Source organism: Chinchilla lanigera, unplaced genomic scaffold, assembly GCF_000276665.1.
Source record: "Chinchilla lanigera isolate Chin_1 unplaced genomic scaffold, ChiLan1.0 scaffold00106, whole genome shotgun sequence".
Classification (NCBI taxonomy): Eukaryota; Metazoa; Chordata; class Mammalia; order Rodentia; family Chinchillidae; genus Chinchilla; species Chinchilla lanigera.
In genome coordinates, this window is record NW_004955507.1 from 3,571,921 (window position 1) to 3,598,754 (window position 26,834).

Below are 26,834 nucleotides of genomic sequence, written 5' to 3' on the forward strand. Positions count from 1 at the left end.
AGACATTTCCCTGGCTTAGTTGCCCAGGCTGGCCTGGAACTCCTCATCTTCCTGCCTCAGCCTCTCCCATAGCTGGGATCACAGATGTGTACTATTAGGCTGGGCTCCACCAAAAATTTTACTGAGTACTTGAGCTATGTTAAGTCACGATATGTATTCTAGGGTTCAAAGGTAAGAGAGAATCCTGTCCCAAAAGGAGTTCAGGCTACTTGGAGAGATCGGCACATACAGTATCGAATGTTTATGGGTAAGAGAATCTAACTGGGTTTGCAACAAATCAGAAGTCCGTCAGCTGCTGTTTTAATTGCTCTTAGCAAACATATGTAAACTGGCATCACCCAGCCTCCATTTCTCCATCCTGACTAGATAGTGAAACTATGCTACTGAGACCCACATGCTCTCACTAGAAACTACTGAGATGGGAACTAAATCCAGCTGGATACAGTTTGGTCTGAGTGAAAACCAGCCTTGTTCTGTTTGCAATTAGCGGGTACTGGTGGACAAGAGAAAGACACAAAGATGATATATCCCGATTCAAATACAGCTTTAGATCCCTAATACCCCAGGTCAGACATGCTGCTTGGGCGAACAAAAAAGGCCTCCTAGCCACCATCTTTTTACTTCGGTAGGGCAGTGACGGTGAACCTTGCAGAGCTTTCAGTGATAATACAGCCAGCTGTGGCACAAATGCCATAGGTTTGCCACCAGTGGCCGAGGGGACTGAACTCAGGGACTTAAGCATGCTAGGAAAGTGTTCTGCTAAGCTACATACTCAGCCCCTTCTGTCTCTCTTCCCCCTTCTCCCTCTCCTTTCTCCCGTCTCTTTCTCCCTTTTCTTTATGGTGCCAAAGTTAGGTTTCACATTTATTCGAGGTAGGAAAAATTAAAAGTGGCTCTGCAGAGCAAGCGTGGATTAATAAGAGGAGAAATAAGTAAAATCACACCCTGGGACAGGGTGGGCTGTCATGAAGAAAGCCACGACTACTTTTTCTTGTGACACCGAATTTCAGAAATACTCTGCAAAGACAAGGGTTCCATCATGTTCACTGTTCTCCACCGCCAGTTCCTACAAGAGTAGGCAAAGCAGTCCCTCGCCCTTTCCTTCCCTCCTCTCTCTATTCCCAGGTGGCTCCCAGAAAGATGTTCAAAATCGAGTGTTTTAGAAGCAGTATTTGCCATTTTTCATGTGCTACCTCTAAACTTCTGGAAAGCAGCAGTTACTTCTATTTCTTATCTAGGGATGAACTCATCTTCTCGTTCCAAGTCACAGTCATCACATGGCAGCAAAGCACTCAGACACAGGTCTGAAACACTGTAAAGCTTACAACGTAATGTATTCACCCTTGCCAGGGTGCTTCCTTTATGCCGAGTGTTGAACACAGCTTCAGGCATGTAGTTAAGGTTCTCCATATTGAAACTGGTTCATTTTCTTTTCTTTTTTGAGACAGGGTCTGTAATTCAGGCTGACCTTGAACTGGCAGATACACCTGCCTCAGCCTCCTGAATGCTGGGATTACAGGCATGCACTACCATGCCTGGCAATTTCCAGGAATCTACTCTGCCAAAGCATCATAGGCATGCACAAAGACGAACAGTATTAAGAGTTTTATTTGCACTCTTGGCATGGTAATCCAACACTCAAGAGGCTGAGGGAGGAGGACTGCTGATAGTTCAGCTTGGGAGAGAGAGTGAATTCAAGGCAGCCTGAACAACACAGAGAGATACTGTTTTTTTTTTTTTTTTTGAGGCAGGGTCTCACTATGTAATTCAGTTTGCCCTTGAACTTGCTCATGTAGCCCAGGCTGGCCTCAAACTCACAGGGATAGGGATCTTCCTGCCTCAGTCTCCTGAGTACTGGGATTACAGGTGTGCACCACCATTCCTGAAAAAAAATTTTTTTTTTTGGTACTGTGAATTGAACTCAGGTCTTTGCACAGGCAGGTGCTGTGCCGCTGAGCTATATCTCTGGCCCAAGATCCTGTCTTGGGAAAAAAAAAAAAGTTTGCAGCACTATAATAAGAAAACTAAAATTTTCTAGGCTTGGTGGCACATGCCTATAATCCTAGCACTTGGGAGGCTGAGACAGGAAAATTGCCAGGAGTTCGAGGACAGGCTGGGCTACATGGTGAGTTCAATGCCACCCTGAATTACACAGTGAAACTCTGTCACAAAACAAAACAAAACAAAACAAACCCCAACAAACCAAAAAACTAAAGTTTTATAATATCTCTCAATAGGAATAGACAAAACAACCTACAGCAAAGTCTAGCATTAAGAGCTGGTATTTAGTAGACACTTGACAGAAAACAATTAGACTTATGATAATAATGACATTTAGCAATAATACTGCCATGTACTAAGCACTCAAGTATTTTTCTCTCATACTAGTCTTATTAAGATGAGGAAACATAAAGTGAGAAAAAGAACTTCAGTGTCGACATCCTGGGAGTTTTGGATTTTTTGGTCTTGTTTTTGGGTCACTCTGGTGATTAAACCTCTCAGAACCTCCTGCATGTTAGGAGGCCTCCACCACTGAGCTATAACACCAGCCTGCTATGTTATAATTCTGCAAAACGTCACCAGTCAGGGAAACTGCCCAAAGGAGACAAAAGAGCTCTGTATCATTTTTCCCTAGTGCTGGGAATTGACCGTAGGGCTTCATGCATGCTGGGGGTATAGCTCAGCAGTAAAACATGTGCTCAGTGTACACAAAGGCCTGGGTTTGATCCCTAGCACTGCAAACACAACAAAACAAAATGAAAAACTATGTGGGTCTACAGTCATGACAATAAAATTTTCAATTAAAAAAGCAGGGCTGGGGATTTAGCTCAGCGGCACAGCACCTGCCTGGCAAGCATGAGGTTGTGAGTTTGATTCCTGGTACTGGAAAAAAACAAACAAAAAAATTAAAAAAAAAAATTTAAAAAGCAGAAGTAGAAGGTTAGCAACTCGAGGACACAAAGGCAGGCGGGCTGCCTCTAGAGCTCATCCTGAGAGTGCCGTCAGGTCATGGGCACCTCAAGTAACACCTCACTTGTGACTACAGCACTCTAGGAGGCTGAGCCAGAGGATCAAAGTTCAAGCCCAGCATGGGCAGTTAGCAACTGAACAAGACCCTGTCTCAAAATAAAAAATGGATGGGGATGTAGCTCAATCCAAAGGCCCTAGGCCCTAGTATCCTGCCCCTTCCCAATAAATAAGTAAAAATTTAGAAGAGCCACCTGATGTTCTTCTTTCCTTCATATTCTCTGCAGCCTTTCTTCCTCTTCTATCCTCTCCTCATACCCAAACTTACAATCTCATTTCTAATTCAGCATTTTGCTAGGGCTTCTCTTTGCCTGGAAATCTTCACTTCACTTATCCGAGTTCCTTCTGTTCTCATGTTACAAATCTTTCCCTGGCCACCTCACCTGATGGTGCTCTGTCCCTCTTTTCTATTCAGATTTAACAAATATTTCCTACTATGTCAATAAAAATGTGTTTACTAAGCACTTTTTCAGGACTACTCACATGCTACCTGGATTACCAGGCATGTCTTATAATTTCCATTCAACTGCAATGTGCCTAAATCAGGGGTGTACACAGAATGCCTGCCCTAAGGCTTGGCACCTAGAATGCAGAAGTACTCAGAACACAAAAATACAAGAAATTGACAGTCAGTTTTGTCCAGAGCAAGCAGCCAGATGACACATGGTAGTTAATGGACAGCAGTTAACAAAAAGAACATCTGCTCTAAAAGTCATGACATGGCTGGGCGTAGTGGCGCAAGCCTATAATCCCAGCACTCGGGAGGCTGAGGCAGGAGGATTGTTGGGAGTTCGAGACCAACCTGGGTTACAAAGTGAGCTCAAGGCCAGCCTGAACTGCATAGCAAGACTGTCTCAAAAAAGAAAAAAAAAAGTCATGATATGATTTAGATGTTTTTCCGTTTGCCTGTTTGAGAATCCTTTCAGAAAAATTTTTGTTTTTGGCGTTTTTTTTTGAGACAGGGTCTATGTAGTTCAGCTTGGTCTTCAACTCACTATGCAGTCCAAGGTGGCCTGGACCTCAAAGTGACCCTCCTGCCTCAGCCTCCCAAGTCCTAGGATTACAAGCAAGCACTACTGCACCTGGCTATTTTGTTTTTTTGACAGGATTTTGCCATATAGTTCGAGCTAACCTTGAACTTACTATGTAGCCCAGGCTGGCTTCAAACTTGCAGAGTTCCTCTTGTCTCAGTCCCTTGAGTACTGGAACCATGCTATCATGCCTGACCTGTTTGTTTGTTTTTTAAGACAGGGGCCTCGCTATGTAGTTCAGTCTGGCCTTGAACTCATAATAATCCTCCTGCCTCAGCCTCCTGAGAGCTGAGATAACAGGTGTGTGCTACCATGCCTGGATGTGAAAATGTTTTCTTTGTCACAGCAAAAATATACATATTTCTAGTGACTATCAGGAGGACTAGGCTATTTCCAACATTATAGTTTTGTTTGGTGGTGTCTCTAAAAGAGAAGTTTCATCATTCAGGAGGATGAAATTCACTAAAAGGTTCATAAGAATAGTGGTCTATGTATAGAGTAAATTACTAGCAGATTTTTGTAGAGGACGCTGTTGGATGACCTAGGTATCTGAATAAAGACCATGAGATCTCCATGTAATTTTTATACATGTACTCTTGTAAATAGTATCCTCCCTTCCCTGGGGTAAAATGTGGCTTCTCAGGTCTGCAAGAATTCAGGCTGCACTCGGGCCACTTTCCGGAATTCTTTTGTGTGGGTCTTCGGGCACTGCATCTCACACCAGCTAATGGGAACCATCTGGACACCTGCAAGGAAAAAGCCAATGTGGGAGCTGGGACCCCAAATATTTCCCTGAGACTCCTCTTTTCAGCTGCATCTGAAATTAAAGTTTTGGGCTGAGGGTGTAGCTTAGTGGCAGAGCATTTGCTTAGCATGGGCAAGGCCCTGGGTTTAACCCTCAGCACTACCTTAAAAAAAAAAAATGTCACGTAGTGAAACTCACTTCACCTGGAAGAAGTCCTGTTTATCCCACTGAGCTATGGGGTGAGTTCCCTGTTTTGTTAGATTTAGGAAAACCATTCTAATTTCAGCAGTAAGCACAGACATAGGTTGCTTCACGATGGGGCTATGTTTTGAAAAATGATTCCGTCACTGGATGAACCTCACAGAATATATTTGTAGAAACTAAAAGAGATCCACAGCATCACTAGGTGGTATCATCTTAAGCCAAGGACAAGTTCAGATGTGGGAGCATGGACCCACTCACCTGACTCACTGTGGGCCACTACCACTCCAAGCTCGTTTTCAGCAGTGGTCAGTAAGTAATTGGACTGTGCGTCACCAAGGGAGATCTAGTCATTGGCACTGGTGAAGGAAAATGAGCAGTTTCAAGTCTTCTCCCCACAGCTACTTGAGTTGTTTCTCTACTTTCATTTCTGCTTTTGAGAAAGGACCTTCAGAAGTTTGCTGAGAATAAAGGATACCACTTTGGCCAAGACAATGTCACCTGGGCGGAAACTCTTATAAATTTCAACCTGCACAGAAAGAACAGGAGTGTTAAGTGTGAAATTATTAACCCCCTGGTACAGCCAGTTTATCTATTTATGCTCCCTCTCTTTTTTTTTTTTGAGGTGATTGGGATTGAACCCAGGGCCTTATGGATGGTAAGCAATCTCTCATATCCCCAGCCTGAGCCAGTCTACTTTCTATATCCCAGGGGCCAGATATTATTATTCAAGTCAGTCAACAATTTTTTTTTTGAGATAGAGTCTTGATGTGTGGTTCAGACTGGCCTTGAACTCACTATTTAGCCCAGGTTGGCCTCAAACTCATGGCAATCCTCCTGCCTCAGCCTTCTGAGTGCTGGGATTACAGGCATGTGCCAACACAACTGGTAGTCAAAAAATTTTATGTTTTATTTTTTATTTTTTTTTGTCTTTTTTGAGACAGGGTCTTGCTATGTAGTTCAGGCTGGCCTTGAGCTCACTTTGTAGCCCAGGCTGGTCTCGAACTTGCAATGATCCTCCTGCCTCAGCCTTCTGAGTGCTGGGATTACAGGCATGCGCCACCATGCCCGTCCTCAAATTTTTTTTTTCTGGAGACAGGGTCTCGCTATGCAGTTCAGGCTGGCCTTAAACTCATTATGTAGCCCAGGCTGGCCTCAAATTTGCAGATTCCGCATTTCTATGGATCTTTGAAATTCCCTAGGGTAATACTTTTACAAAACTGAGATTCTTACAGCCATGCAAAAAAAAAAAAAAAAAGAAGCCCAAATCGACCAACAACCTTGTCTTTTTCAGTTGCTCGGACGTCTTCCTTGCTATAAAAAAGAATTAACAGAAATATTAATTATTTATAAGAAAAAATTACCCTGTAGGTTCTAGCAGCCAAAGAACTACAGGATAAGAGCATACAGGACGAGTTACAACAGGGACATAGCTGCCACTCAGGGAAGCAGGGAGGAGAGGCAGATTTAGTCCACACTGAGAGGAGAAAACATTTCCCCTTCTTGTACACACAAAGCATCAGTATGGATAGCTCTGACTAGAGAAAAGCATAAGAGATTTGGCAAGAAATGGTGAGGAACTTTGCTGTTTCAAGAGCCCTTGAATGAAAGCACTACAGAATCACATAGAACCCTGGGGTTAAGAAGGGCCTTGAAAATTAAACTATCTGGCCTGCAGTAAGTGTTTGTTCTTCCTCAAACAATCCACAGAAAAAAATAACCTACTGTTTCCCCACAACTTCTTTTCTGTTTTTGGGTTTTTTGAGACAGGGTCTCACTGCATAACTCAGGCTGGCCTTGGACTCACTGTGTAGTCCAAGCTGGCCTTGGACTCACGGTGATCCTCTTGCCTCAGCTTCCCGAGTGCTGGGAATACATGTGTGTGCCACACATCCCATTCCAAAAACTTCTTAATGTCTAATAACATTTGGGTTTAATCTACATAAAATGTGTTTTAAAAAGGTACTTCCTAAAATGCCTTCTCTGACCTTTGTTTGGCCTGACTCACCCTTATGCTGCTTATTTTTACCTTTGCTCAATTTGTTTTATTTTTAAATTCTCTTTCATTAATTTTTTCCTTTTGTCTTAGCCCATAGAACATTTTCTTTGGCTACTACAGGGAAAATCAAAGCATAAAAGAGAGACAAAAGTAGGCAGGAGTAGGAATAGTAATTGTTCTAAAATTCAACTCTTAGCCAAGCATGAGACTCTGTCTCAAAACAAAACAAAACAAAATAAAGCAAAAAATCAACTCTCCCAACTATTGTAGTCTCACACCAGGTGCTAGGGCAAATATGAAGACAAGAATACTCCTTACCGGATAGTTCCTCGAAAAGAGTTCTTAAGTGGTGTAGAGCCTACATATAAGATGTGAACTTTAGCAAAACGTGAATTGATGCTAGAGACCTATGGGACAGAGAAAGGATCAGCACAGGAAACATTAGCAATTGTCAGTTCAAGGAAGTAGCAATAAACTGGGAATCACTAAGATTTTAGTTCAGCAATTCCACCAAGTAGAATTTTTTTTTTGGTCTTTTTCAGACAAGGTCTCACTATGCAGTTCAGGCTGGCCTTGAGCTCACTTTGTAGCCCAGGCTGGCCTCGAACTTACAATGATCCTCCTGCCTCAGCCTCCCACAGGCGAGTGCTGGAATTACAGGCGTGTGCCACCACGCCCGGCTCCAAGTAGAATTTAAGACAAGTTAACTCCTACTTACCTTTGCCTAAGTGATATCTGTGGAATAAAAGCCACAGATATCCTAATAGATAGCTTAGCAGCCACCTAATAGAGTTACCATAGACGTCAACTGAGATAATATGCCTGGGCCTGTTACAGGTGTGGTGGCGGGCTGAGCCAGGAGGATCAGATCCTCCTGCCTCAGCCTCCTGAGTGCTGGGATTTCAAGCATGCACCATCACCCCCAGTAATACTTTTTTTTTTTTTTTGAGACAAGGTCTCACGTGTCCCAGGCTGGCCTTGAACTCCTTATGTAGCCCAGGCTGGCTTTGAACTTGTGGTGATCCTCCTGCCTCAGCCTCCCAAGTGCTGGGATTACAGGCATGTGCCACCAGCAATACTTTTTTTAAAAAATTTTATTGGTACATTTTAGACATACCTAATGATTATCAGCAATAGCTTTTAATTAATTATTTTCTTTTTTTCTGGTAGTTGGAGTTTGAAGTGAGAGCCTTGCATATGCTAGAAAAGCACTCTACTCCTGAGGCACATCTCAGCCTTTTTTTATTTTGAAACAAGGGCTTAATATATTGCCCAGGCTGCCCTCAAACTTGTGATCTTTCTGCTTCAACCTCCCAAGTAACTGGTATTACGCAAGTGTGCCCATGCCAAACTTAAATTTAAATAGCCTATGTAGCTAATGGCTACCACATCAGACTGCAGTTCTAGAGTGGTCATGATTTTAGCATTGGATCTGTGTGCTCAGCATGGATTTAGGCCCAACTTACCTTACAGGTGACAATAGCTCCCACATCTGGAAGTAACTGGGACTCTGTTTCCCGCATCACAGATACCACAGGAAGCTACAGAGAAAAGAATAAAATGAATGTTGTGGCTAAGCCTTGAATAAAAGTACTTGTGGCCTGAGAAAAACATAGGAACATCTTGATGTGGTTGAGAACAAAAGGCCAGATGCATGGTGAATTAAATTTAGGAGCAGGACAAGGAGCTATAGGGAGAAGATAAAATCTGCTAGAAGACATAATCTAAACATTCCTGCTTAGGTATAACATGTTTTCTGGTGATTCTCCTGAGACATAACTGTATTGCCTATAATCGCAGATGACTCCTCTAACAGTCCAGGATAGAATTACCAAATAGATGTCATTTAATAATGGCAATATTTGTTTTCTTCTAGCTTAAGGGAATATTTTGCACTTTTCTCTTTGATTATTGTATAACACAGATACCTTTCGTCTCATCTTTTATCAGTTTCTCCCTTCTTCACTGTGCTTAAGTTTTCTTTCAATTTCCCCAACTTACTGTTTTTCTCACTTCATGGTCTCTGTTCAACTTGTTCTTTCTGCCAGAACTGCATTCTCCCCAGCTACCCTTAGACAATTCAGCCTAAATCTCACTTCCATTGATAAGGAATGTTTAGCTGTTACACAGTCTCATGACGCTGTGTAATTTTCTTCCTAAGCAGTGATGACATTTGTAGTCATACACCTATTTGAGCACTTATTTAAATGCTGTGTCCGTGCCCCGTGATAGCACAAACTAAGTGAGTCTAGTTCATTATTGTATCCCCAGAGGTCAGCACCGTGCCTGACCCATGAAAATGCTCAAGATAACTACAAAATGAAGAAACTTAGGAATGTAAAGGACATTCCCAAAATTGGCTGAATAGAACGCTCCTCTTTTTACAGATGAAGAGAAATCTAAAGTTAGAAAGTTTAGGTTTGGTATTCCAGGGTTTTACGTCTTCTTTTTTTTTTTTTGTCTTTTTGAGACAGGGTCTTCATATGCAGTTCAGGCTGACCTTGAGCTCACTTTGCAGCCCAGGCGGGCCTCTATCTTGAAAGGATACTCCTGCCTCAGCCTCCTGAGTGCTGGGATTACAGGCGTACGCCACCACACCCGGCAAGATGTTTTACCTCTTAATCTTCTTTTGGGCTACTTGTTGCTTTATGCTGCTCCTTCAAAGACTATCTGATTTTGAGCTAACCCTGGACCAACTTCTGGAACTAGGACAGATTCATGGATCTAACAAGCATTTATTGAGCATCTACCTTACGCTGGACACTGAAGGTATGGTGGGATGTGCTTTCATGGAACTTATGTCCATCTGAGGAAGAGTGTAGTGGAGAACATATACCTGAATGTTTAGTTTCACGATGAAGGAAAGGAATAGAGCTTTTTGTGAACGTTTAACAACCCCCTCAACCTCTTTCTGCAAGCAGCAGGTCTAGAAGCACACCTCTGAGAACATGAGAGGCTTTCTGAAAGAGGTGGGAGTTACAGAGGCTAAGAAGAAGTGTGTTTTTTTGTTTTTGTTTTTTTCCAGTACCGGAATCAAACTCATGACCTCACGCTTGCCAGGTAGGCACTGTGCTGCTGAGCTAAATCCCCAGCCCAACAGAGGCTAAGAAGAAGTGTGTTCTAGATAGATGGCACGTGCACAAAGCTCTGTAGTCAGTGAGGTGGAGATAGTGGAGCTAGATGAAGGAGGACAGGTAGGCGACAGACACAATTCAGCTAACCCGGCTATTCTTGGTTTGCATCTTCTCTGGCCCAACTTCCCTCTCCGAGTGAGGAGCACAACCAAGAACCATCCACCTAACGGGTGTGTGGTGGCATTGTGCACAGTAGGGGCGATCACAGGAGAAGAGACCAAAACGTTCTCCGGTGAGCACGGAAGGCGCATCCGAAGTGTGGGTGTCTAAGGATCAGAACCAAAGGGCGACCTAAAGAAGGTCAAAGAGCAGATGGGAAGCCTCCTCCTTTACCGCGCCGTTCTCGCTCCTCTTCGTCAAACAACCCGCCAGGGACGAAAAGATGTAGCCATGTCGGGTGTAGGTGCCACTGCCCGGGCTACCCTCTTCCAAGTTACACAGACGTTCGCCTGCAGAAAGAACACTGCGTCGGCCACTGGCTCCCAGAAACTGGCGGCTGTTAGGTCCCTCACATTGTACCTCACCCAACTTGAAGAGAAAAACTCTTGACAACCAGTCTGTTCAAACAGAAAGCCCCTCACGCAGCTCGAGACACTAAAGTAAATCTGTTTATCAGGATGGTTCCCACGCCTAGTTCTCAGGCTTAGTGAGTCTACTGAATGAGTGAGTCTACTGAATGCCACGCTATAAATCGACAACATGCAGATGTCCTCCTACACTTCCCTCCCCGAGAGGCACCAGACCCACCAATCACCCCTGAGAAACTGAAATTTTCCACCTTCCTCAGTGGAATTTCCCCCTTCCATACCTAAAATAGTCTATAAAGCAGGCCCCCTTCCTTTGTTCAGGGCCAAGGGCTTTTTCGCCCTTGGCCAGGCTGCACCCAATCCGAAGTAAAGATATCGCTGTTTGCTTCAATCTTGCCTGTCCTGGTGGTCTCGGTCGGTGCTCGGGGTGTAGCCTGACAGTACCCATCCAGGATTCTAGGCTTTTCCAGTCTTTATCCCTAAGACTCCGTACGGGAACTGCACTTACCAGGGATGCAGTACCTCACGGGCGGCGCCATGACTGCTACTGTCTCCAAACCCGGATGAAAACAAAGAGAACTTCTCATTGGTCACATCTAGGCGTGGTTCCGCAGTATGATACAGCTTCATTGGTGTGTCATGTCATGTGATCATAAGAAGTCACTCATCGCGTGTAAACTCCATTTCCCAGGATCCCCGCGGGACCAAACCAGGGGCGGGACTTCGGGACTCCAGTGATTGCGCTTGCGCTGGTGATCCGGGATGGGTTGGCCGCGGGTCCGGGTCCACTGGCTGGCGCTGCGGGCGGCTTGCCATGGTGGGTAGGATTGAGCCGCTCCCGGCGTGGAGCGGGAGGGCTGGTAGTGGACGGCAGTAGAGGCTTGCGGGGCTCCAGTTGGCTGAGGAATCGGGAGACGGCAGGTAAGGAGAAGCCACGGCCCATGCTCGGCATCCTTTTTTTCTGGGGTCGAACCGCGCGTGTCCCGGGGCCTTGTCGCAAGCTAGGGTTCTTGCTCTCTCCTCGCCCGCCCTGCAGGACCTTGCCCGCCTCTGACAGAGCGCACCCTCGGGGAGGCTGTAACGTGCAGAGCGGGAAGGAGATCAACCAGCCCATCTTGCCCATTTCGCAGGTTTGCAAACTCACTTCCAGAGACGGGGTTTGACTTGTCCAAAGTCGCGAAGATAATTCAACAGAGTCTAAGCTAGAACCTAAGTTTTCTGGCCTTCAGTCCATCACAGTTTTACCACACCGCCCTCGCTGAGAGGTCTTTGTAGCTGCAGCCTCCTGGTCTTCCTGGTCTTTGTAGCTGCAGCTTGCAGTCTAGAGATCAGATCCTTTGGTTGTGTTGGCCCCTTCATAACTTTGGTTGAGCAGCTTTTTTTTTTTTTTTTTTTTTTTGAGGCAGGGTTTCACTATGCAGTGGCCTTGACCTCACTTTGTAGCCCAGGCTACAATTCACAGTGATCCTCCTGCCTCAGCCTCCCAAATGCTGGGATTACAGGCCTGTAGCACCACAGCTAGCAGGATGAACAGCTTTATGATACAGTTACTACTCGTTTTTCCTTCTTTTTTAAGCATGTTAGCCCAGAAGGGAAGTCTGTGCATGAATAAAACACTGCTGTTTAACTGGTGTTTGACGTTTCCTGCTTGAGATTGCAAACATTCTGAGAGCAGTGTCTTTCTCCAGATGAAATTTGCCATGACTTTGCTCGGTTTAATCTGCTTTTTGATGGCTTTGGAATCTGTTCCTACATATGTCCCCTTCTCCATCCCCTGGAAACAGATGGTGCTTTAGAGGCCTGGGGTGAGGGGAGCTGTGGCCTCAAACCCTAATCTGGTGGCAGATGGCCACTATGACCTGTGAGTGCCACTGAGGGCCGAGACTAGTCAGTGTCTGCTTCATGTGATAGAGCTGTGTTTTGCCATTTTCTCCTCTGTTCACTCTGAGATCACATTCCTCATGCACACGTAATATTTTGAATTTTGCTTTACCTCAATTTCCTGAATTGAAATTTCGGTTTCAGTTATGGTCATGGACAACATAACTTTTCCTTGACATTTTCATGTTCCCCATATCCCACCAGTTAAAGTGTGGGGCCAGCCTCGCTTGTCCTCTCAAATCTGACCTGCACTTCTGCAATGATAAGCTTCCATTTATGTGTTTGGGTGATTTCTGTGTCCTAAAATGCCCATTCTTTAACACTATGATTCTAATAACGGTTTCCATTTCACTTTTTCTTTCTTTTTCTTTCTTTCAAGACAAGGTCTTACTATGTAGTCTAGGCTACCTTGAACTCACTATGTAGCGCAGGCTGGCCTTGAACTCTGGCCGTCCTCCTCCCGAGTGCTGGGAATACAACAGGTGTGCACCACGAAGCCCAGCATTCATTCTTTATTAATCAGGAAAAATGATAGTAACAGTTGCTTTAGTATTACCACATTGGCAGGGGTGCCCCGATGCTAGGTGTGGGACTGATAGACATGTAACCAGCCCTTTTTACTTCTGCATCCCTGCAGGTCCTTCAGTCAAGTGTTTATTGAAGCTGGGTGTGGTGGTGCCTACCTGTAATCCCTGCTGCTTGGGATGCTAAGGTAGGAGGATCCCAGGTTTGAGCCTAGCCTGGGCAGTTTAGCAAGCAAAATCCTGTCTCAAAAAATAAAAACAAAGGGCTGGAGATGTAACTCGGCAGGACAGTGTTTGTGTATCATGCACGAGGAGGCCCTAAGTTCAGTTCCCAGCACCACAACCTAAACAAGTTATTTACTGAGTACTTCCATGAGGCTGGTATTGTGCTAAGTCCTTCATAAATGTTTCATTTATACCATATATATATATATATATATTCATAAACAGTTAAAATTGGAACAGACTTTAACATATAGTCTGATCCCTTTATTGAAGAGAACACAAAGATAGTGAATTTTACTAAGGTTCAGTGATTGGTCCAAGGTAACAGAACTACTTAGGGGCAGAATTAGGGTATAAGAGTTGGTAAATATAGTCTATGAAGTAGGCATGTGATATAGAGCTTAGGAATTCAGGAGGTGGTTGAGAATATAAAAAAGTAGAGAATTGGAGAATCTTTTTTCTTTAAAAGGAGGTTCTAAGGTAGAATATAATTCACATTTATTACAGGTGAAGAATGTATCTGATTGGCACACTATTGCTATAAAAAGTATTTTAGCAAAGGTAAACTCTCATCCATAGTAAGGGAATGTACAATGGTGTGGACAGTCCAAAAGTCACCTAGATTTATTGTGGGGCAATCTGTTTTGTTCCACTCTTATATTTGATTGTGGCTATTATTTTGTAAATTCATGCTTCAGTCAAACCATGGTTCTAAACAATAGGAGTCCAACTCAGAAAAGGTAAGTGTGAGGTTTTCAGCTTTGTCTCTTTTCTTTTTTTTAGGGCGGGGGGGGGCGGTGGTTTTCGGTACCAGGAACCGAACTCACGACCTTGTGCTTGCCAGGCAGGCGCTGTGCCACTGAGCTAAATCCCCAGACCCAGCCTTGTCTCTTTTCTACACTCCACTTTAATTCTCTCAGCTTCCTAGGAGGTATTGGGAATTGCCAGTTTCTTTATCCTGGTGCAGTGGGCCAGTCCTTCCCAAATTGGCAGTCTTCTCTTTTTTTTTTTTTTTTTTTTTGTAGGGCTTATCTGCTGGCACTTTTTGCTTTAGGGCTTATGAGCCTGTAGAAAGAGGTAATTAAGTATTTTCTTTGAAAGGCCCTTTGTGGGGATGAGCCAGGGTGCAAGGAGAGTACATTGCTCCAGTTACTGAACTGAAACCATTCCTAAGGTGTAGCACCCTCCTCCAGTTTCCACTGGGTTTTGAGCTGCCTGTTAAATAAGTCAGTGGAGTTGCTAAGGACAGAGAAGCCCTCACTGGCTGTCCTAGGGGAAAATCAGATAATTTCTTTTCTGGTAAAAGACTTAATCTGCAGAACTGAGACAGTCACAGAAGGAGTCTGTTAGAGCATCTGTATCTTTAGTTCTGTTCATTGCCTGGGCAGTGATCTCACACGCTGGTAAGGTAGAGAGTACAGAAATGGAGGCACTTGCAGAGGTGCCCTGGAAAGAGCTGGTGAGCTGGGAAGGATTGGGAAGCCTGGGGCCAAGGACAGCAGCTGCAGAGAATGTTCTTAGTGTCAATAACGAGTGGAAGGCTTACATGGAGAGGGGTTCATGAACTAACATGGAAATCCCTCTGACTTCTGTCTCCTGCCTCAGTGTTCTCTTGGTCTGAATATTTGAAGTTGTCTTGGCTGCTATATCCTTGGGAGCGGGCTGGGAATGGAATGAGAGACAAGGCATCCACTGTCATGCAAGGGGTGGCTGACTGTCCTGACATGAGATGGAATCTCTGCTGGCCTGTAACATCAGCCCAGAGGGAGTAGGATAGGAAGAGTATCTTTTGCCAAGACTCAGATAGCACCAAAGAAGACCTAGGTGGAGGAATCCACTTGGTGGGGCACGTGGTGAGGCAAGTGCCACTTGGTGGTGCCACTTGGCAAGCAGGAAACCCCGAAGAACTGCAACATTGGCCTTGCTGAGACACAGAGGGCAGCTTTGCCTGTGTTGGTTGTGCTCTACCCACTCTTCTGTCTACACAGACAGCTCCAAAGACTCCTTTGATTTGGAGCCGCCTGGGTCTCCCTTACATCTTTATGGTGGCCCTTTATTCTAGGTACGTAGGTATATATGTTGGATTTGCTGTGTACTTACGTGGTATAATGTAAATATGATTTCTGTAGGCTCAGAATTTCCAGTCCTTACCTCCTGAAATCTGGTTGTGGCTCTGGCACTGAACATTCTGTAGAAAAGTGAAGTGACCTTTCTGCTTCCCATAGTTGATGACGGTCATAACTGGGCCTTAACTTGGGTGTTTGCCCTCCAAGCTGGTGCCCTAGGCCTTCCTACTGGTGAGGTAGGGAGCAGTAGGATTCAGGCCAGTTCTTCACAATAGTATGCCCTTCTAGGAGTCATGCGTGGCCAGCGGAGCCTGTTGTTGGGCCCAGCCCGCCTCTGCCTGCGCCTGCTTCTGCTCCTGGGCTACAGGCGCCGCTGCCCACCTCTGCTCCGGGGCCTGGTGCAGCGCTGGCGCTACGGCAAGGTCTGCCTGCGTTCCCTGCTCTACAACTCCTTTGGGGGCAGTGAAACCGCTGTTGATGCTGCCTTTGAACCTGTCTACTGGCTGGTGGACAACGTGATTCGCTGGTTTGGGGTGGTAAGTGATGCCCAGGCAGCAGGAAGAGGGATGTTTTAGGGGAGCAGAGGGATGTGTTTCTGGTGGACCCACACTAGGTTCTGGAGGCAAGGTTCCTGCCCAGAGAAAAATTCCTGCACTTCCTGTGGGTGTAGCTTTCTTGCTGTGTCTACCTGACATCACTGGTGTTGGCAGGTATTTGTGGTACTGGTGATCGTGCTGACCAGCTCCATTGTGGCCATCGCCTACCTATGTGTCCTGCCGCTCATCCTCCGAACCTACTCAGTGCCACGCCTCTGCTGGCATTTCTTCTACAGTCACTGGAATCTAATCCTCATCGTCTTCCATTACTACCAGGCCATCACCACTCCACCAGGGTACCCACCCCAGGTGGGTCTCTATGGGGGCAGTAGAAGGAGGCAGACTTGTAGGCCCTGGGAGCTTGTCTCAGAAGTGGGATGGAGAATGCCTTGGGATCTTTTGAGGCACAAAACTGGTGCTGCTATGGTACTTATGTTGCTCTTCTCTTTTTGCACAGGGCAGGAATGATATTGCCACAGTCTCCATCTGTAAGAAGTGCATTTACCCCAAGCCAGCCCGGACACACCACTGCAGCATCTGCAATAGGTGGGTCTTGGCTTTGCCATCTGTGAACCCCAGTGATGGTCCTTTTGCCGTAGTCCTAGGGCCAAACTGGACCTGGAGTTTGCTAAGACATATATCAAGTACCTGTTGCAAGTACATGTTCCATGCAGTGTACTTTTGATCTCCTGCCACAGTCCTCAGGCTAGTCCTGTGAATTAGGTATGGAAACAGGCTCAGAGAGATGACTTACCATGCCCACTATCATGTAGCCAATAAATGGCAGAGCTGGGTTTGAAGCAAGGATTGGCTGTCTTCAAAGTCTCTGCCCTTTTACACCTCAGCAGGATGCTGGTCCTTGTAGGGAAAGCATTGGCACTGACATCTCAGGAACCCTGGCTACCATAACAGAGCCTGTGTCCCTCCCTCACAGGTGTGTGCTGAAGATGGATCATCACTGCCGTATCCTTTTTCTGTCTTCTGCCTGAGGCCTTTGGCTCCAGAGCACTGTGTAGGGTTAATGGCCACAAACTCACGGCTTCCAGCATCACTCTGCAGAGAATCCTGGGCTTATAAGAAGTTAGTGAAAGGCGTTTTGGGGGCTGACCATCTTCTGGGAGAGCAGGGGGCTCACAAGTTCTGTGGCATGGGTCTTCTGGAAGCAAGGAGTCTTCTAATAGGTCTTTGTTTGTAGGTTGCCGTACTAACAGCTATTGAGTGGAAAGAGGTGTGGGCATCTGTGGATCTGTTAGGGGTGCTGGATAGAACATCAGTCCCCTTCTGTCCTGTTCAGATGTCTGGCTAACCCCAACTAGGCTGAAGTATTGGTAGATTCATTTTATTGTACTCAATGTTTTCAGTTTTCATGATTTCCTGATAGGACTTGAAAAGCTTCTGATAATGTTACCTCAAACTTGGGAAACCATTCCATCTTCCTGCCTTTGGAAAACAATTCTTGCTTGAGTGATGTTGTCTTGCACCAAGGATGAACTAGAAAGGCCCGGATACTTGCTGAAATTGTATTTGATCTTGTCCTTAATCAGTCCTCCACCAGCCTGGCTAAACAACTGTGTGGGTCACTATAACCATCGGTACTTCTTCTCCTTCTGCTTTTTCATGACTCTGGGGTGTGTCTATTGCAGCTATGGAAGTTGGGACCTTTTCCGGGAGGCTTATGCTGCCATTGAGGTGAGCCTGTGGTGAGAAGCAGGGCATCTCGGGAGTTCAGAACATGGGGTATAGAGCTTGTCCTTAAGGAATGGGGCTGGTGGCACCCCTCGCCTAGGGGCTGCAAGTATAACCAGCACTGTTTTCCGTCCCTTAGAGAATGAAACAGCTCGACAAGAACAAACCACAGACGCTTGCCAACCAGGTGGGCTGTCCCCACCCCTCTGCCTCCTGCTGCTCAGGCCTGGGGTGTAGAGTTGCTCAGGCAGCTGGGCCTGCTAGTTTAGTTTAGGGGCAGGCTGAGAGGTCCAGATATCCTGGATCAGGAGTGTGTGGGCAGGCTACAGTGAATAGACCAAGTGGCCTGGGGGCAAGTTGAAAGTCCCTGGTATGTGACAGTTTTTGGCTATCCCATCATCACCTTCTCTTTGGGCTGAGCCTGGACTCTGCCATGGTGATGGCCTGAGCAGCAGGGCGTCTATGTTGGTCTATGTAATGGGGTTCCAGGGGACAGGGATCAGACTGGTCCATCTGCACCTGAATTATCCTTCCTGTCTCTCTTGGGACTCTATTCAAGAACATCTTGGGCTCATATTGTACTCACGCTGCCCTTCCACAGTCCTTAATGGACATGTGGTTCTCCGCCTTCATTAGTCTGTGCTGGGTGTGGGCCTGGACTTCTTTCTGGGATGCGGCCATATAATGGAGTTCTGGCTGGAGATACGGCGTGGCCTCCCCTGGATCCCTGTTTGTGTCGTCAATTTAATGGCCCAGGGTCAGTTCCTCCTGTGTTTTACCATCTTGTTCAGAATTGCTCTGCCCAGTGTTGTCCATGTGGTAGTGTCACCGGGCTTGGTCCATCTATCTGGTTGCTACCCTGACTCCTGTGTGGTGGCCTTAATCCCCATTTTCTCTCCTGGGTTTAGATTTCTTTCTGCCTGTGGGCATTGGGTTTCTACTGCAGTTACTGAAGGTCAGAGCAAAGGAGCCAGGCTTTTTTTTTTTTTTTCCCTAGACTTATCACCAGACCCCACCACCTACCTTCTCCTTTCGAGAAAGGATAACTCACAAGAGTCTTGTCTACCTCTGGTTCCTGTGCAGGTATGTAACTCAGTTTTGGTAGTTTTAAGGGAGGAGCACTTTCAGGAATACCTTTCCAGATGTCCACATGCAGGTAGAAGCCCATCCAAGTGACTTGCTACTATTCTGTTAGTCTGAGGTTGGCAGAGTCATCACTTTAGCATTTTGGTGATACGAGCATTATTTCTGGTTACCTAACACTAACACTAAGGATGCAGACATGCTTGTTAGGTACCACGGTGAGTTAAACTCTGCATTTCATTTCTTGTTCATAGGACCTATCTAAAGGGTAGTGAGTGCAGTTATAGATGAGGAAAACTGGAGGGGTAAAGTAAGTTACTCCATGATACACTGCTAGCACTGGTGAAGATGGGATGTGAACTTCGCATCCCAGTCCGACCCCTGGTGCTTTTGTTACCCTCCACTGCCTCACAGCATTAGGAAATACTGAACTTTTTTCTCAGTAATAGCCTTATTTTCCCACCCTCCTTTCCACATAATTTATTATCAGGCCACTCTGGTTCGTTTTCACTGATGCTTTTTCAAACGCAGTGAAGCACAACTTTACCTAGGATGTGTGCCAGAACGTAACGATGAGGCAGAGGGTGTTACCCAGTTGTTTTGCTCAACTCAGTGTCCAGCCTTTTAATTTGCAGTAATCTTTGCATCTCTTTTCTTAGTTCTGTGGCGTTGGCCCTGGGTGCCCTAACAGTATGGCATGCTGTTCTCATCAGTCGGGGTGAGACTAGCATTGAAAGACACATTAACAAGAAGGAGAGACATCGACTACAGGCTAAGGGCAGAGTGAGTACAGTTGCGGGGGGTGTGGGTGGGTTGGTAGGTAACTGAACTTGCATCCTGTAAACATAGGCCTCGTCAGGATTGCTTATGCAGGTGTCCTAAAGACCAGAATTGCCTGAGCTTTAGTGCACCCATGTTTCAAGAATGAGAAGGGGATTAAGTAGAAGTTTGTTGAAACGTGTGTTTTTCTTGGCCCTAGGTATTTAGAAATCCTTATAACTATGGCTGCTTGGACAACTGGAAGGTATTCCTGGGTGTGGACACAGGAAGGTAAAGTAAGACAGAGACTACTGCTGTCCAACAGAACTCTGTGATGAGGAAAAGTCTATACCTGGGAGAACCAGGTACTTAGAATGTGGCTAGTGCCACTGATGAGGTACTCCCCTTCTGCCCATACTGGGGATTGAACCCCAGACCTCTGTGCTGTGCTACACCCCAGCTGTTTTTTATTTATGCACTGCGCTACCCCCCCCCCAGCTGTTTTTTATTTATACACTGCGCCTACACCCCCAGCTGTTTTTCATTTAGAGACAGGGTTTCACTAAATTGCCCAGGCTGGGCTTGTGATCCTTGTGCCTAAGCCTCCCAGAATGCTGGAATACAGCATGCCCACCGCCACACCCAGCCCACTGATATTTTAAGTGAATTTCATTTTCACACGTTTACATAGTTACATATGGCTAGTGGATCTTGTCTATGAAGTTCTAGAGTCTAGGAATAGAAATCACTGTTTTTATTTGAAACCAAAGAGGCCTGAAGCTGACTGTAGTGGAATCCTGAGAATGCTCAGAAGGTCCATCTAGGTAGGATGCAGTGGTCATCAATCACCTCGCACTTGTATGGCAGTATCTGGAGTTCAAGCCAATACATGAGACTGAGGTAATCTATTTGTGACAGAGGTCTTTAAAGGCAGCAAATGAGGCTAGCTCTTTGAGTCCAAGAGACAAGGGGAAGTCATTCCTCAAATCAGTTACTGAGGCAGTTAACACCAGATGAATGTAAGTACTTTCCTTCGCCACCCTCATTGTATTCCTGCCTACCACTGTGTTTGTAGTAGCTCAAAACGTCCAAAAGGCCTTTAAGGTTCCAGAGGGTAAATTTATTAGACATAGTTGGAGAAAGGATATTAGAACTCTTGTTACTTTGGTGTTTGATATATGCTTGCTGTGGAATGAATACGAAGGACAACCAAGAACTCTGGAACTCAGAGACCTGTCTGTCTTCTTTTGTAGGCACTGGCTTACTCGGGTGCTGTTACCTTCTAGTCACCTGCCCCATGGGAATGGAATGAGCTGGGAGCCCCCTCCCTGGGTGACTGCTCACTCGGCCTCTGTGATGGCAGTGTGAGCTGGGTTGTGTCAACAACAGCTTGAATATTTGTTCTGCTGCCTATAAGGTCTCAAGGGCCTCCAAAGGCAGCTTTGAATCCTTGTTCGAAGGAGCCAGTGGGCCTGCCCTAGGGTACTGTGCACGGACAACTCAAGGACCAAGGTTGTGCTCACTGCAGAAGGAAGACACAGTGTGGATAAACCCTAGGACTGATGTCCCTTACTCAGGCAAACATAAGTTCCAGCCCCAGACTTGGGGCCAGGCAGCTAGCTACCCCACCCTCCTCCAGATACAGCACTGGGGCTGGTCATCTCTTTTTTCCACTTGCTGACTGGGAAAACACCTGAGGTTACAGCTGGGATCCTGGCTTCTCACCGGGGCAGAGACACCAGGCCTGCTGCTGAGGTCACTGCCATTTCTCACATGCTACTGAAGGAAGCAAAAATAAAGGCATTTCATTTGTAAAGATTTGTAGCTTCTCACTCTTTGCCTCACTGTAGGGCAGGGAAAGGGAAGATAGAGTCAAGGCCTAGTGAGGTTCTGATGGTGCCTTTTCATCCTCTGAATCCTTGGCTCATTCTAACATTGCTAATCCTCTAGTTTAGGGCAGTGACGCCTCTGGCTATGTACTACTGAGGGCATATCTGACAGTCAGCCCTACTACCCAAAGAAATCTTTATTCTCCATTAGGTACACACATTCACCATCCCTGGTCCCAGGGTCACACATCTGCATTCATCCCTTAGTAGCATAGTTTCTTTCACCTGGTAAAAGATCTAATGGAAGAGCCCCATAATCCAAGATCTTTCTTCAAACACAGGTAATCTTGCTTAGTTACTTCACAAATCCATTAGAAATCAGGACTCTGCTGTTTCTTCTACAGCCACTGCAGCAGAAGCCCAGCACTTGTACTCTCTCTGTGGGAAAGCAGGCAGAGGCCAGTGGTCTCCCTGCCATGGGCAAGATGGCTCAACAGTTAGTAATTCCAGGTTAGACTGTCTATCAGATGAGACCACGTCAGGACCAAGGGCTCAGCTGCCAGGGCTCCCTAGCAGAAACCTGCAGGCAGAAAAGATGTTGGCAGGATTAGCAGTGAGACTTGTCTCAGTCCAGTCCCTTCCCATGACCTAGAACTCACCACTCTCCCCTGGCTGACACTGCTTCCTTGCGCACCAGTCTCTTCTTGTCATCCAGTGGCTTGGCTAATGCCCGGATCACCTGTGATTTGTATGGCAGCAGCTGTGGAGTCAGAGGAGAAAATCTTAACCTTGTTCAACCATGGCAACCCTGAGTGCTGCTTCTTCGACTCCATACAACTCATATTTGGAAGAAAAAAAAAATGTGTTCTGTTCTTTTTTTGGTGCTGCAAATTGAACCAGGGCCTAGTGTGTGCTAAGCACTGCAACATGTACTATATTAGATTCCAGAGGAAGCCAAGTGGTACAATAGCCACTCTATTACAGGATGTTCAGGGTTTACTAGGTCCATTCTGACCCGAAGAGTGGGGAGGACCCGTGCCTATCTGTGGCTTCTAACTGATATCTCAATTACACTGCAGGGTGGCTAATCCCACTTGACAAAGGCAAAGAGTACTTTGGCTCGTCCTAAGAAGTTCCCTGGCCAGGGAGGATAGCTGAGGTACTCACCACAGGAGCGGGCAGGCGAGTGAGGGCATGCATACATTGCAGTGCAGCGATCCGGACAGCCTAGGACACAACCAGAGGGAGGTGAGGGGAGACCTGAGAGAAATGTACCAAAGATGTGCTGAGCCTCAACGTACCATGGAAGGGCTGGAGCTGAGGTCCAGAAACTTGGTGACCAGCGTGTCAACGTGAAGACTCATAACTTGAGGTGCTTCCAGTAGAAGAGGCTGAAGGCAGCTGAGGGTAGAGAGCTGCACCACAGAATCAGAGCAGGACAGGGCCTCCAGCAGCAGGGAAAGAAGCTAAGAGGCAACAGGAAAGGGAGGGATGATCATGCTTTGATGTTCCTGGTCCTCTTCCTCCTTCCCTTTCTAGCTCCAGCTTGGGAGAACAGCTTTGTCCCTTGCTTAGAGGCTGACTGCACAACTTACTGTGGGCAGTTCTGGTAAAAGTACAGACTTGGGCAGCCTATGCAGCACATGAGACAGACCCTTCAAGTAGTTTGGCTTCACATCTGTAAAAAGGGGAGAAGCTGGGTTTATGCATTCAGCTTGAGCGTTCAGTATCCTACTATGCTGGGATATGAGCCTATAAAAAGAGGTGCCGGGAAAAAGGTTTCTTGAGTTAAGAATAAGCAAGATATGTCCCTATTAACTTTCTAGGTACACACCATAGTATAGCTGGATTTTTTTGTTTGTTTTTGGGGGTTTTTTTTGGTATTTTTGAGACAGGGTTTCACTATGCAGCTCAGGCTGGCCTCGAACTCACCACAGTGGTCCTCCTCCTGCCTCAGCTCGCCGAGTGCTGGGATTAGAGGTGTGCACCACCATACCTGGCCTGCACCACAGTATAGTTCTAAAGCACCATTTGGGTGTCAAATTATTTTATTGATTGTGGCCAAGAGGAGAGGTCTGCATATTTGGAACCTTTCTTTCAGACTGTCCTTACCTTGGGGAGCAGTATGGAAGCCTTGGACCAACATAGGCACATTGTCTGTGAAGAACCGTTGGCGAAACATGATCCGCACTTGAGCATGGCCGGCACGAGTCAGCACATCAGTGCAGTCAGACATAAGCAGAGAGAAGCCATCAGCTGCTGCTGGGCCTAACTCTGGGTCACTCAGGAGGCCCATGAGCTAGAAGAAACAAAAGTCTTTCAAATACATCACTGGAGAACAATCTTAAAAATGAGGATGGAAGTCATTCCTGGGAACAATGGAGTCCTCGGAAGGACTTACCCGAGCTGTAAGGGAGGAGTTTCGAGGATGGTATCTGAGTACTAGGGCCTTTGTTACCTATAGTGAGAGACAGAGAAAAGCTGGGGCCTGGCATAGAACCCTGAGACACAGCTGTTTATGGCTCAGGGTCAAATAGGGATATTTTACTTAGTCACAGTTGCTGTGTCTAGTCAGAATGTACACCACCTCCTTACCCAGAGCAGCAGTGTGAAGGCCTCATGACGAGTGGGCCCAGAGCCCAGTCCAACCTCCACTGCATCCACAGCCAGCTGCAGGAATTCATCCAGCTGCTGCCCTGAGGAATGGGACATGCTGATGCAATAGCAACTCATTTTTCTTTTACTGACTAATGATGGAAATCATTTACGTGCAGAGCACCCGAGAAACCATTAGGAAAAAAGGCAGTATCATTTTGTCTATGGATAAAATGATCAGCAATCAGCATGAAGCCTGGTAAAAGTATTCTCATGATGCAGCGGTGCTGACATTTGAGGAGAGGGTTGCCTACTCCCACTGAAGACTTATCTATGATGCTGCCACTGTTAGGGCCTCAAAAGGCTTTTTCCCCCTCCTATATTGCTTTGCCCAATTCTGTTTTTTTTTTTTTTTTCTGTACTGGGGATTGAACTCATGACCTTGTGCTTGCCAAGCAGGCGCTTATGCCACTGAGCTATATCCCCAGCCCAATTCTGGTTTTGATTCTTTTTAAAATTTTTTTCTGGTTTTGATTCTTGTTCCAAAGACTGTCCAAAGACAGTGTCTGAGCAGGTGAAATCCTATCATGGCATTAGAAAACCCCTTTTTTTTTAAGAGAATGAGACTTGAAGATTCTTCTGGCAGGTGATCTGGGGAGACTAACCCAAGCTTATTCCAGTACCTGCTGGGTGCTTGTTGAGGAGTCCTGCAAAGCACTTGGCAGCAGCGGTGGAGGAGAAGGGACAGCTATGGCAGCAGCTCAGTTCCAAAAGCTCCCGCATGAGTTGGTTCAGCTGAGGGATTTCCACCTACAGAAAACCTGGCCATGTAATGGACCCAGAAAATACTTCAACTCCAAAAGAATCCCCGGAGAAAGTGGCAGCAGGGACAAGAGTAGATGAGAACTATGCCAGTGAAGTGTATCAGCTTGGCTGTGGCAAATTTCAGCCCAGAGATCATCTAAGATCCAACTCCCTAAATGTACTCACATTTTGAGGCAGGGAACACACGAAGGCCATAAGCAATGCAACCAGCCGCCTCTGGCTTGAGGAGCCATCCTGTAAAGGAACAAGAGCCCCTATCAAGCAGGTCCTGCAGCAGTAGGTTTGTCTGCCTCCATAACTCCCACATTAGGCTTAAAAAATGTTTAACGAACAAACTCCAGGATTCTTTTCCATCATCAGACTGTCACCTGGAATGGCTGGAATCTGCTTGGGAAGCTGTTTTCAGGCAGAAAGGAGGTGTTGCCATCCAAGAAGAGGGACACTATGCGGGTGACACTCTGGGCTGCTAACCTGGGGGCAGAGTACTTGGTGTTATGAAGGAGCTAGGATGCTAAGGCAGCCCTCCCCTTCACAGCAGTGCCTTTCACCTGAGGTTCTCATTAGGGCCACTGGACCAACAAGACAGGCCATGATCATTTATTTACACATTTAACAGATACTATGTGCCTGGAACCATTCCCATTCTATACTCTGGTGATAGAGCTGTGGACCAGATAGGTCAAACTGGTATTCTCTTAGAGCTTACCACCTAGTGAGGAACTCAACGCATGTATTTTATTTTTTAAATGCTTCACGTGTAATTCTGCAGCTAAAAACTATTGGCCAATGGCTCACCTACCCCATGATGCTAAAATCACCTCCCTTTGGCTTCGTCAGTCAAACTTTAATGATTACTTCCCCATTTATGTACAGGTACAAGGACAGCTGACGAGGCAACTATCTGTTGATTCTGGAGATTGCTCTCCTCACTAGGTTCAATCCACACCAGTTATACTCACTCAGGGCTTAAGTGGGTGGTGGCAGTGCCAATGACAGACACCATGGCAGCCAAGACCTCATCAGCCAACAGCACTTCTCTCAAAACTGAGGGCTCCTTCTCTGCAAAAGCAAAACACCAACACATACACATCCATAATCACAAGGCCATGACGATGGTTCAGAAATTCAAACAGTCAGTTCCTCTCATGGTGGCCTCACCTCTAGCTAAAACAGCAGCTTACACCTGTCCTTTAGCAGTGCTGTGGTCTTGGGTAACAGTAGGCCCAGAAACAACAGTGTGAGAATTTTAAGAAAGCCCAGATTTACCTTTATGGGCCCTTCTTTTTTGTTTTCCTTTTTGAGACAGGGTCTTGCTATGCAGTTCAGGCTGGCCTTGAGCTCACTTTGTAGCCCAGGCTGGTCTCAAATTTGCAATGATCCTCCTGTCTCAGCTTCCTGAGTGCTGGAATTACAGGTGTACACCACCATATTTGGCTTTAGGTCCTTCTTTATAGTGACTGTCATATATTGGGTATGCTGTAGCTAGACACAACAAATTACCTTAATTCTTACCAACTATTCTATGATACAGATGTGACTGTCCCATCCCCGCGCTCCCCTGTGCCTTCACAGAGCTACATCCCAGCTCTTTATTTTGAGACAGGATCTTACTAAGTTGCCCAAGCTGACTCAAACTTTTGATTCTCTTATCTCAGTGCCACAGAGCGCTGGAATTACAGATGTGTGCCATCGTGTTTGCTGTAGATATGACCATTTACCCCCATTTTGTAAGCGAGGGAGCTGAAGCCTAGAAAGACTGGGTGTTCTCACCCAACTCAGCAAACTCATGATGAAATCAAACCAAGGCTGCGTGGCTGCAAAGCCCAGTTGTAAAAGGTATGCGTATTTTCTGAATGGGCTAACTAGTGGATTTTGGTTCTTGCCATTGTTCATGTTGGCACCTTTTGTCCTGAAGTAAAATCTCATTTATAGGATAAAGGATTCAAATACTGATGGTACAAAATGCAGTACCACCAATACCCAGGGGGTGGCAGTGCTGTCCAACAACAGCAGAAGGCAAAATTCTGAGAGGATGGGAGAAGAAACTTACCTTAGTATTCTATAGCCATGACGAGGAGGCGGCCAAGGAGAGAAAACAAGG

The 26,834-nt window shown here is 46.1% G+C and overlaps 3 protein-coding genes across 15 annotated transcripts in view; 1 reads left to right on the plus strand and 2 right to left on the minus strand.

Moving 5' to 3' along the window:
• Positions 1-4,634: 4,634 nt before the first annotated feature.
• Positions 4,635-11,263, minus strand: Exosc1 (exosome component 1). Its single transcript, XM_005407601.2, has 8 exons — positions 11,173-11,263; positions 10,471-10,586; positions 8,470-8,544; positions 7,322-7,410; positions 6,285-6,318; positions 5,483-5,533; positions 5,266-5,350; positions 4,635-4,804 (listed from the first exon to the last, which is right to left on the minus strand). Exons 1-8 carry the CDS (start codon positions 11,249-11,251, stop codon positions 4,698-4,700), a joined length of 636 nt encoding a protein of 211 aa, XP_005407658.1. The 5' UTR covers positions 11,252-11,263; the 3' UTR covers positions 4,635-4,697.
• Positions 11,264-11,385: 122 nt separating this feature from the next.
• Zdhhc16 (zinc finger, DHHC-type containing 16) lies at positions 11,386-21,302 on the plus strand. 8 transcript variants are annotated; one of them, XR_264377.2, is made up of 13 exons: positions 11,386-11,585; positions 11,701-11,794; positions 13,183-13,257; positions 15,649-15,896; positions 16,071-16,265; positions 16,414-16,502; positions 16,891-16,919; positions 17,512-17,645; positions 17,782-17,829; positions 18,640-18,725; positions 19,385-19,508; positions 19,705-19,849; positions 20,738-20,825. XR_264377.2 is itself a non-coding variant. In XM_005407603.2 (13 exons), exons 4-13 carry the CDS (start codon positions 15,654-15,656, stop codon positions 20,850-20,852), a joined length of 1,134 nt encoding a protein of 377 aa, XP_005407660.1. In that variant the 5' UTR covers positions 11,387-11,585; positions 11,701-11,794; positions 13,183-13,257; positions 15,649-15,653; the 3' UTR covers positions 20,853-21,302. The 8 variants fall into 8 exon arrangements, 7 of the variants coding, with proteins under 7 accessions (XP_005407665.1, XP_005407661.1, XP_005407666.1 ...); XM_005407603.2 differs by having other exon boundaries at positions 11,387-11,585; positions 19,705-19,775; positions 20,738-21,302; XM_005407608.2 differs by lacking the exon at positions 16,071-16,265 and having other exon boundaries at positions 19,705-19,775; positions 20,738-21,302.
• A 190-nt stretch (positions 21,303-21,492) lies between these two features.
• The window catches only part of Mms19 (MMS19 homolog, cytosolic iron-sulfur assembly component), a 30,369-nt gene continuing 25,027 nt past the window's right edge, over positions 21,493-26,834 (minus strand). For all 6 annotated transcript variants that reach the window (XM_005407612.2, XM_005407611.2, XM_013506156.1 and 3 more), the window contains 12 exons: positions 25,693-25,792; positions 25,102-25,204; positions 24,899-24,967; positions 24,592-24,718; positions 23,909-24,009; positions 23,715-23,771; positions 23,426-23,612; positions 22,909-22,991; positions 22,615-22,779; positions 22,481-22,540; positions 21,973-22,073; positions 21,493-21,893 (listed from right to left, as the gene is read on the minus strand). In XM_005407612.2, the coding sequence (XP_005407669.1) occupies positions 21,866-21,893; positions 21,973-22,073; positions 22,481-22,540; positions 22,615-22,779; positions 22,909-22,991; positions 23,426-23,612; positions 23,715-23,771; positions 23,909-24,009; positions 24,592-24,718; positions 24,899-24,967; positions 25,102-25,204; positions 25,693-25,792 (1,181 nt within the window). In that variant the 3' untranslated portion in view covers positions 21,493-21,865. The remainder of the gene's footprint in view (positions 21,894-21,972; positions 22,074-22,480; positions 22,541-22,614; positions 22,780-22,908; positions 22,992-23,425; positions 23,613-23,714; positions 23,772-23,908; positions 24,010-24,591; positions 24,719-24,898; positions 24,968-25,101; positions 25,205-25,692; positions 25,793-26,834) is intronic.

Bases quoted from the DNA above. Each gene is read 5' to 3' on its own strand.
- Exosc1 (XM_005407601.2), bottom strand. From the start codon at position 11,251: ATGAGAAGTTCTCTTTGTTTTCATCCGGGTTTGGAGACAGTAGCAGTC. The intron at 6,319-7,321 runs GTAAGGAGTATT...TCTTTTTTATAG, and splicing joins TCTTTTCGAGGAACTATCCG to CAAGGAAGACGTCCGAGCAA. The intron at 5,351-5,482 runs GTATCCTTTATT...GCCAATGACTAG, and splicing joins ACATTGTCTTGGCCAAAGTG to ATCTCCCTTGGTGACGCACA.
- Zdhhc16 (XM_005407604.2), top strand. From the start codon at position 15,654: ATGCGTGGCCAGCGGAGCCTGTTGTTGGGCCCAGCCCGCCTCTGCCTG. The intron at 16,503-16,890 runs GTGGGTCTTGGC...CCTCCCTCACAG, and splicing joins CACTGCAGCATCTGCAATAG to GTGTGTGCTGAAGATGGATC. The intron at 18,726-19,384 runs GTATGTAACTCA...CTCTTTTCTTAG, and splicing joins TACCTCTGGTTCCTGTGCAG to TTCTGTGGCGTTGGCCCTGG.